This window comes from Charadrius vociferus, unplaced genomic scaffold, assembly GCF_000708025.1.
Source record: "Charadrius vociferus isolate BGI_N301 unplaced genomic scaffold, ASM70802v2 scaffold251, whole genome shotgun sequence".
NCBI classification, from domain to species: domain Eukaryota; kingdom Metazoa; phylum Chordata; class Aves; order Charadriiformes; family Charadriidae; genus Charadrius; species Charadrius vociferus.
Genome location: NW_009646963.1, coordinates 29,807 through 40,024, shown reverse-complemented (window position 1 = coordinate 40,024; position 10,218 = coordinate 29,807). Strand labels below are relative to the sequence as shown.

General features: G+C 42.0%; 1 protein-coding gene across 1 annotated transcript in view; it reads right to left on the bottom strand.

Moving 5' to 3' along the window:
* Positions 1-5,055: 5,055 nt before the first annotated feature.
* Positions 5,056-10,218, bottom strand: part of DDX47 (DEAD (Asp-Glu-Ala-Asp) box polypeptide 47) — a 12,363-nt gene continuing 7,200 nt past the window's right edge. The window contains exons 5-12 of the mRNA XM_009895259.1: positions 9,645-9,763; positions 9,078-9,149; positions 8,837-8,953; positions 8,528-8,674; positions 8,071-8,208; positions 6,368-6,438; positions 5,705-5,834; positions 5,056-5,611 (exon numbers count right to left, since the gene is read on the bottom strand). Coding sequence (XP_009893561.1) covers positions 5,489-5,611; positions 5,705-5,834; positions 6,368-6,438; positions 8,071-8,208; positions 8,528-8,674; positions 8,837-8,953; positions 9,078-9,149; positions 9,645-9,763 — 917 coding nt within the window. The 3' untranslated portion in view covers positions 5,056-5,488. The remainder of the gene's footprint in view (positions 5,612-5,704; positions 5,835-6,367; positions 6,439-8,070; positions 8,209-8,527; positions 8,675-8,836; positions 8,954-9,077; positions 9,150-9,644; positions 9,764-10,218) is intronic.

The window sequence follows — 10,218 nt, the reverse complement described above, 5'->3', positions numbered from 1 at the left end:
CCTGCTGATGATATATCAAGCGCAGAAGCTGGCAAGGACAAATCAGGCTGGGTATCTCCTGTTATAAATTCCCTTCAACTGAGCTGCAATAAAGACAGTAGAAGACCAAGTATATCCAATTACACGCTTGACTGGGGTACCTTAATTTCTGCTGCTTTAAATAAAATTGAATGAGCCTCCACACATTGTCTCCCAGGCGTGCTCCATGGATCCTGTGCCGCCTTACATTGCTACTGCAGGAAAGAAGGTACTTTTGTGACTCCAACTCTCACTGTGCAAAAGACTTTTTCCTACGTCAAAGCCAAGAAAATTAATTTTTTAGGCCTGTTCATGGGATGGAGCAGATGTACAAGAAAAACTACACAAAGGAATAATTTTCTTCTGGAAAGCCAAGCGTTACCCAAGCAATTCAACCTTATTATGCAACCCTCCTCTTCTTCACACAGATGACTTGCAGAGCAAGTTTTGCTATTTGCCTTTCTTTACACAGAGATGTGTTTGTGGGTGAAAATCTTAAGGAGGATTAAAGGCGACTTAAACCAGTCCAAATAGGAAACACATGCCAAAAAACCTGCTCTCCTTGACAATATCAAATAGGGAAGAGGAAGTGATGGACAGAAGGAACAGTCTCTGTGAGAGGCCTGTCAACAGAGTTCTTTTTCTGCCTTTGCTAGGATTTCAACGGAAGACAAAACATTTCTCTATTTTTGCACAGAAAGACCACATTGCATTTCCCTTTCCTCAGGAACCCTTAGCAAGCACCAAGCCCAAGGGAAGACAGAAACATTTGACAGAGTCCTATCCCTATTTTAGGCAGAGGCAACAGAGCAGCATGTAAATCTCTGCAACGATGAGGATTCTCCAGCAGAGAAAGCAAAGATAAAAATAGTCATCTTCCCTTTGGGCATGCAAAGTTATCTTGTTAACCTCTAGTAAACACAGCTTCAGGCTTCTAGATGCTGAAAAAGTGCTGAACGAGCTCCAAGGGCATCCACCCCTCCCTGAAGAACTACAATGTCAACAAGTGAAGACTGCACAGTGCCACTGTCTCCTATTGCACAACTACGCATGACCTTGGCACAGTCCAACGCACATCCTACCATAAACCATGACATATACTTGATTGTCATGTTCAGGAAGGCAAGTACCTGCATCCTAGGGGGGCTTTGGAAGCAGAGAGAAAGTGGTATTGTCATCATTATAAGTTTCCATACAGCACTGGAGGCATGGCTGTATTCATCCCTGGGCCAGAAAGCAAGCAACCATTCCCATTTCTTCAGTGCCAGAGGAATGAAACACTCTTAACTCTCCCTTTTAAATGTTGTTATTCAGAAGGAGCTTTCATAGTCTGACCAGGAATAGCCATAGGTGGCTATCTAAAGACTAAGAAAGTGTCTTGTTGCTTTTTATAAAAAAAAAAAAAAAAAAACACACAACACCCCCTCCCCCCCCCAAACCCCACAAAAAAACTACAAAAAACCCAAACAAACAAGAAAAAAGTGCTCAGGAGTTAACCCCAAAGCTTGTGATTCTGTCAGAAACCCATATTCTGATTCTCCATGCTTAAACAGTGATGGGTTTTTTCCCCCCCAAAAATTTACCAGTAACAGCATAGGCAAGAGCAGTAAGAACTCAGAATGACTACATGGACTACTTCTGGCACCAAAGCTGGATTTTTACAGCACTTACTCTGCAACATTTACAAGAATTAATTGCTCACTTGAACGTTTACAGAAGCTCCTTACATGCCATTGCAGGCAAACCGCAAATTCATATTTATATAACAGCAAAATGCTTGGCACATGCCTGTGTCTTTTGCAGGTCATGCAATCAATTCCATTCCTTCTTAAGTACTTCTAAGGGCTTTTAAGTATGTTGGATATTTTTTTTCTTCTTGTGCTTAACTAAACTGGGAATGTTTACTAATTTCAGTCCTGCTTGGTAAACTAAGGCCCTCAAGATTCCAAATCACTTCTTACTCTGAGAGTTCCCTCCTAAACTGAGCCTTTTCTCAGCACAAATCAACGTTGTTGCTCGAAACTCATGATACATAACTCTCCCTCTCGGTCATCGCTACTTTTTTGGGGCGGAGAGGGGAGGGTGGGCTGCCAGGTCCTTGGAACAGGCTGTGTTCCTCATGATTGTTTTAAGCAGACTTAGGGTCAGGCTGCCACCACAGAAAAAAAAACCTGGATTCCCCACTCTGGTCCCCAGCTGTGCTTTCCTGCCCGTGTCTTCCCTTGCACCCCCTGGGCAGCAGGTACATGGCACTGGGGAACTGAGATTGCCAAATTTATTTCAGACAGGTCAATTCAGCACAGCTTCTGCTCTGGACCACTGTGTGGTTGCAGGGACTGCTACATTTTGCAGCAATCCTCACTTATCTTGAAGTCAGTTATTCACACTGACATCGGTGTTTAATTTCACTCCTCCCCTCCAAAGGATCGCTCCGCTTCTGCTAGCTCTACAACACTTAAATGAAAGACACTATATCCCCATTCTTTACTGCCTGAGGTAGTCACCTATGCAGTATCAAAAATGAAAACTATAAAACATTATTTAAAATATGTATTACAAGGATATAAACAATCACCTTCTCATTATGGCCTTGGGAAGTTCAGAATTGTTTCAAAATGCAAACATCCCCTCTGAACATCTTTTGAGAAACCAGCTTTTGTTGAAACTTCGTTTGGAGTTTCAACCACAAAAAAATGACAAGTTGTGTTAGCCCGATACTACCGTACGTCACACTAAGGTTAATCCTCCACTTCAGCTCCCTGCTGTGCAAAGACTCCAGGTGTGCTTCAGAACTGCCCCTCAAGAGTCCTCCTGACCGAACAAACACACTGGAATCAGTTGTTGTACAAAAGTATGCAGCCACACACATACCAGTGCTGGTATTTTCTGAACTGCCTTTTATCCAGAGAGAGACAGGTCTCACTCCATTCTTTTCCCCTCATGTTTCATTAGATCAGCTACAGATTTTGCTTTAGCCTGGCTGCAAATTCTGTTTTGACTAAATGCATCTTTAGACACTCCCTATTCCACTTCAGTTATACAAACACCCTCCGACCTAGCCCTCACAGCATAGTCACAACAAGAAACTATTTCCTGCCCCTCCAACCTGTTGAGATATTTTTAGTTGAAATTGAATGCACATACCTGTGGCAGGTGAGGCACCAGTGAGAATGTGGGTGTGGCGAGACCTTTGCTTTTCTAGTGCCAAGTGCTTCTACAGCTTGTCATTCCACATCAAGGGAGGTGGCCAGCTGTCTAGGAGTCACTCCTCTCAAAGAGGCTCTGCACCCTTTTCCAAGGACCAGCTCTACTTCTCTGTTACTCCTGCAACTGCAGAGGAGGGATACAGAACCTTTGATCCCATCAAGGGACAGGACCGATCCCCTTGGCTGTTGCAGCCTTCCACAAAGGAAAGAATACAGAGATACACCATCAATTAAAGAAAGCCTCATACTACTTCTGAAAAGAATGGCCATGCCCTACCCCCTCCAGCAGTAAAACTGCCCTTCACACCACTTTACAAAATTGGTTCAGGACTGACTCTCATGCCACCCGTTACATAGCCAGGAATAACACTAAGAGGTCTTCCAGAGACCCAGGAGCCTCAGAGATTTAATCTTCATTTGCGCATAGTGGGACCAACCCTGTCCTGCTTGTAAAGCGTAAAAAATTTTGTTCAAGCATCCAGCAGGACAGAAGACCAATCGGGAAAGTTCACTTGCTCCATGGGGAATGAACATTTGCATCTCCACCCATATACTCAATCGTTTTATTCTCTCTGGTGCATTCTAGGGCTGTTTCCTCTTACCTGTGGGGATCCCGACCACAGAATTAAGGTGTTCTTGTTACTGGGCTTCCACCTCTGCCCTTCTGCACTAGGACCCACGGAAGACACACACTCTCTTCCTGCTTTGTAAAAATGCTCTTAGCAGTCAAAATACTCAAGATCTGTACCCTTACTGATCTGCCACTGATCTTACACTGCGTTGCAGCTATCAAACTTGAAGGTATTTGGGAGATTTGAGTAAATTGCTACTAAAAAAAAAAAAAAAAAGGACAAAGAACGAACACTGGCACTCTCCTCACACTAGACAGTATGTTTGTTCCTCATGAAGACAACAGAGCTGTTTTAAATAAAAAAAGGAATAACATGTTCCCCTTACATTTTAATCACGCCATATTTTTTGTAATTTTGCAAAGTGCGCTGCCCCAAATAAATGTATAAAAGTATTCTGACTACTATACACGTGCATATTAGATTTATGTTGACACTATGAAGTAACCATTGTGCTCATCTTGACTACTGCAGTAGTTTCTTCTTTCCATTTAGATCTAAAAAAGATTCTTTTGAATATTGTTTCTCATGTAGCAGAAAAATCTAGTTTATGAGTGGTTTGACTGGACATCAAATTTTCACGTTAAGTCATCAGGAAGGAGCTTCTAATCCTTCTCTGCCCACCAGCAGAAATGATCAGCGTGAAAATTTCTGTTGCCAGTGGGAACTAGCAGTAACCTTCTGGTTTGATATGAAGATAAGTACTTTTATCCCATTCTTGCAAGAGTCTACTTATACAGCACCGAACTGTGTCCAAAACAAAGAAATAAACAGGGAAACACAGAAAGAGCCTCTATGCTACCGGCTCTTCTTCACCACCCAGCTCGTGAGCTGCTTTCCTATGTAAATACTACCCTCTTGTGTTGGTTTGTAAGTACTACAAGAATCAGCCACAAAAAACAACCCCACACACCAAAACCCAGACCTTTCTTTGACCTTGTCAGTCATTACAGATTCTGGATCAAATTTCAGGCAGTGAATAGCCTAATCCTGCTGCAACAGGTCCTCTCTGTGCTGGGCCACTCTTCAGCTGACACATCTAAGGTATTGATGTCACATCTGAATCGCTAAGATTGACCTCAGAATAAAACCTTCTGGCAGAGCCGATACTCAAGATAAGCAGAACAGGTCAGCAATAAGACAAGGAAAACCAGGCAGCTTTAAAATTAAGCCAAATATATTTGGAGTTTTCCACATTGCATATCCTTTCACAAAGGCAAGGACAACACAGCTATGCTGTGGGAGCTCAGCTGCTTCTTTTAACTTTTTCCTCTCTTTCTTCCGATAGACCTATGTGACCCCAGATGCACTCTGTTTGGGTAGCGAGACAGGCTGCAGCAGTGGAAAGTTGCACTCACTCTGCACCTCTGTGAATGAGCAGGGCCAGACCACAGCTGCTTTCAGGTCCAGAGGTGATGGTCTGGTGTCTCTGAAAGGAAGACTGGTCCAACAGTACCACCAAAGCCCAGCTCAGTCTGTAACTGGTGAAGCAGAAGAGAAGTTGTTTTCCAGGTGGACTGCCCAATTCCATAAGTAGTTCTGAAAAAAATTCACTGGAGATGGCTTGGTAGACTGTTTTTGCCGAGCTCATGTAGCCATAAAGAGAAAAATAAAAAAGTCTGTCCAAATACTGAACTAGAAAGCTTTCCTTTTCTTCTTTTTCCCACCCGTCACCTTATTCCTGACACCAATAGCTTCTTCTGTGTCATCATCATTATCATTCCGAGACCGTTTCTTCTCTCCCTGCTCCCGCAGCTCCTACAATGCAATCAAGAGATTGACCAAGAGTTCTGGCACCTGAGGAAATTCAGACTACAACAGCATGTAGAGGGACAAAAAGCCAGCACCCACCATTCGAGCAAATCTCTGGGCCTCAGCCACACGCTCTGTCAGCATCATAACTTCTTCCTCTTGCATGGGAAATGCTGGCAGCTTCTTGCCAATCAGGTGTTCAATGCGCTGGAACAGCTCTACATCATACCTGAGAAAAGCCAAGACACCATCTTGAATCATACCTCCTGAGAGTGCTTCAGCTGTCACCACCCACAGACATCACCCCTTATCTCCAGCCCACAGATACTGGTGCTGATGGTCTCACAAGCAACTCTTAATTGTATCCAAATGATGCCATTGTTTGGGACAACTTCACTATTTATTCAGCTCATCTTTGTTCAGAAGTATTTGGCAAAGATTTTTTTTTTTTTTAGACAAATACTTCAGTATTTATCAAAGACTCACACTTACTTAACTTGCATTACATATTATAAAAACGTGTGTGTATTACACAACCTAGTTATAAACAGTTCTGCTCATTACACGCCTGCTTTTAGAATTTATCCTAGGCCTTTCTCCCTCCCCACCCTGGACTTTGAATTCTTTCCCTTCTCACTAAATAAATCCAAGTGGCACCTCAAAATGAAAAGTAGTATTTTCTTCTCACCCAGGATGAGGTCAGATGTTTTCTGCTCTGAAACACAGCTGGGAAGAATAAGTCTGCCACATTTTAACACTTACTGTGTGACAAAGGTGATAGATTTGCCAGATCTCCCAGCTCGAGCTGTTCTCCCAACACGATGAATGTAATCCTGAAAACAATTTTCTTTATAAGCAATAAGTTATGTGCATCAAACACAGAACAGAAGTTATGGGAAATCATCCCTTATAATTTTTCTTTAGGAAAGAACAAAAAGGGGAGAAAATACAGCCAGGACCGTATGCAGCATTAAGGTTTGAGAAGATACTGGCTTGTGGAGGCATATCTTTGGTTTTAACATTTGAATTCTTCTCTTTCCGAAGGAGAAGACCACCTTCAATTATCAAAGACAGCAGAACAAAGGTGGTGATATATGACTTTGCTAATGAACTACCACTTCCTTGGATAGCTAACATTTGAAGTGAGCCAATGCCTGCATTTTCTGTTTTGGAATCTTGTGCTCTACATAGCCTGTCTTCCAGACAAGCTCTCTGGCAAGTAGATTTAAGTTTGGCAAGCACAGTGAAAGGGAGGATGAATGAGAACAATTTGGAAGCGTCTGATCTATTGACCGTCTTCTGTTTTTATGGTTCTAGGCTGTTTTCCAGGTTTTATACTGCATTATGGAAATTAAAATACTCCCTTCTCCCTGCAGAATCTGTGGAGAAAGGAAGCATCATGAGAAAGGATGTCCTCTGTGACATGGTTAGACAAGAGGGAGGGGCACAAAAACTGTGACAATGTAATTCAAGCTGCTGCTCCCACCATTTTTTTTAACTTTTGCCCTTTTATAATGTCAAAAGCAGCATCTTCAAAAGCACCACCATAGTTTCTTCTGTTTGCAATTTGTAGTATCTTTGACTATTATCATAGAATGGTTTAGGTTGGAAGGGACCTTAAAGACCATCTAGTTCCAACCCCCCTGGTGGTAGCCATGGGCAGGGCCACATCCCACTAGACCAGGTTGCTCAAAGCCCAATCTAGCCTGATCTTGAACACTTCAAGAGATGGGGCATCCAAAACTTCTGTGGGCAACCTGTTCCAGTGCCTCACAGTAAAGAATTTCTTCCTGATATCTAATCTAAATCTACCCTCTTCCAGTTTGAAGCCATTACCCCTCAACAGTAGCAATTCCTGAAATGCACGTTAATGGTATGCTTTCTGAAACTAGGCTGGGAAACAAAGTCACACCCCTAATATAATACTATACTTTCTGTAAGTTAGAGAGTTAGTAACTCATTTTTCAGTTTGCTGTACTTTTGTTATATGAAGTGAAACATATTAAAGACATCTTTCTTGATCAAATCCTCATTGAGCATAATTGGGGAATTTTTACTTTTTTTTTTTTGTTTTCAACACAGTTTAAAATGCGAAGTCAGACCTGGATCACAGGAACAGAGATGACTACCTGAAACTAGCAATATGTTAAAACTATTCTCAATGTCTAGAAGCCCTTTAATGTAATATGGCAAAACACACACTCTGAGCAGAAATACAAAGACACGGAACGTCCCTCACTTCCCCTCTTCAGTTCTGGGATCAGTTCTACAATCCAGATGAAGCCACCCAACCAAACTGAGAAACCAACTCAATTGCAGAGGCTGAACCACATCTTTCAACCTACAGAAACGTGAACTAGACTTCCTGTCAGCAGAACAGAGAAAACGTGTCTCTGTTTCTTTGTCTAGCTTCACTACGCCTCCCCGTAACCAGAAGCTCTCAGCTGGCACACAGACTAGCTTACCTTAGAGTGCGTAGGAATATCAAAGTTTATCACCACATCTACATGTGGGATGTCCAGACCTCTGCTTGCAACATCAGTAGCCAGCAGAATAGAACGCGCCTTTGCCTTGAATTTGTTTAGAGAGCCCAGGCGTTTATTCTGGAAGAGAGGAGAACAAAGAGGGAATGAGAGAATAATGCTCGTTCTGGTTCGTGTGCTCTAGCTGAAATATCGGTACAGAAGAACTGGGGGAGAAACCACTCAAAAATCTCACTTCTCTAATTTCTTTTTGAACTATTACAGAATCAGTGGCAGCATTCACATTAGTTAAATTTCTAGTGATCAGTCCAGTCCACAAGCTGTGAAATACTTTTCCTGCAAGGTACAACTACCAAGGTAGTTGTGACTCAGTATGGTGCAGCACATTTCCCAAACAACAGGTCTCCTGTCTACTCTGTTCTGTGGGGTATGCCCATACCTGACTCATCTGCCCATGGAGAGGAATGGCAGTGAACCCCAGGTTGCGGAGCAGTAGAGCAGTCCTCTGAGTATTGTTACACGTACTACAAAATATCATGAAAGAGTTTCCAGCTAGTTCATTCAAGATATAAACAAGGTAGCTGTCCTGTAAAGAAACAGATAGAGAAGGAAAAAAAAAAAAAAAATGATTGCATATGCCACATTAATGAGTAAGTATAAGCCAGAGAAGATGACAAGATATTGGGCAGATGTGGGAACAGCAAGACAAGACACAATGAGATGAGGGAAGAAACAGAAGTAGCATTACCTTGAATTTGGAGGGGATGAAAATGTAGTATTGCTGCAGTTTTTCAACTGTCTGATATTTGGAAGAAACAGCACATTTAACAGGATTCTTCAGAGCAGCACGCTGGAGTTTTTGAACCTGAGAAGATCAATGTAAGTTAGTACTAGATGGACAGAGATCCTGTCAGAAACCTGTATCATACAGTCTAGTCAACAGTACAGCCTGATGGAAGGAAAACTAAAGCAGAGTACTCTGCTCTCACCTTCTTGGTCATGGTAGCAGAAAACAGGAATGTCTTCCTGTCTCGAGGAATCACTTTTAGTATCTTATCCACCTGTAAAAACAAAAAGGAAATGGAAACGCTGAATACAACAGCAATCAAGACATAAGCCTCCTCCAAATATAATGATCATCAAGAGTAATACACATGCCCAACTTAAGACTCCCAGTAGGAACAAATTTCCCCTCTTCTAAAGGGAAGGTGTAGGGTGATAGCTTGACAATTAGGCAGTTTAAATTCCAGAAGTCCAATAGCAGTGCAAATATCAGGCAATACTCCCACAGAAACATGCATGTGATCATGTTCTATAGTAACTGCATCAGTATCAGGTGCTCGAGATAAACTAGTAGATTTCAGAGACAAAAATGCCTTCTACTACCTTGTTCTACATAACTCTGCTAAATTCTACTGCCACCATAGACTTCTGTACAATTATTAGATCTTAGTTACAATTTGCTATTAATCTCCCGGTGTTTACTGTGTGACTGTAGGAAGCGATTTTAAGGAACTTATCTGGTGTTCCAAACTCTTCTTTTAGCAGATTCCTACCTCTGTCTCAAAATCCATGTTAAGGATCCGGTCAGCCTCATCCATCACTAGGAACTTCAGAGCTCGTAAATTGAAACCCTTTGTGTTCTCCAGATGGTCAACTAGACGTCCAGGGGTAGCTACCAACAAAATCATGAGAGCAAATTTAGAATGAAAACAAACGAAAAGATCCAAAGAGCCAAGTGAGTCATCTGTTACAGAAATGGGATTCTTTGCCCAAGACAAGTAAAAGCTGATTGCTTTGTGGGAAGGGCTATTTCACAGGATATCTTCAGAGTGTTTTGAAATAAGACTAATGGAGTCAGATTCTCTGAAGAATACACTCCTTCCTCCTCTACCCCTAAAATAAAAATTAAAAAAAAGTAGTGCAAAACAGACTGTAGACGAGCTGTACTGAGAAGGATGAGACGAGCATTTTGAATACTTGAGGAGAATGAAAAACCAAGACAAAGGCGGTCTAGCAGAAATGCTTTGGAACAAGCTTGTGGCAGCAAGCCAGTACTCAAACTTCAGGACAAAAACAAATGAAGGATATACTCTCACTTTTCCTTCAAATGTACAAAACCTTTTGGCA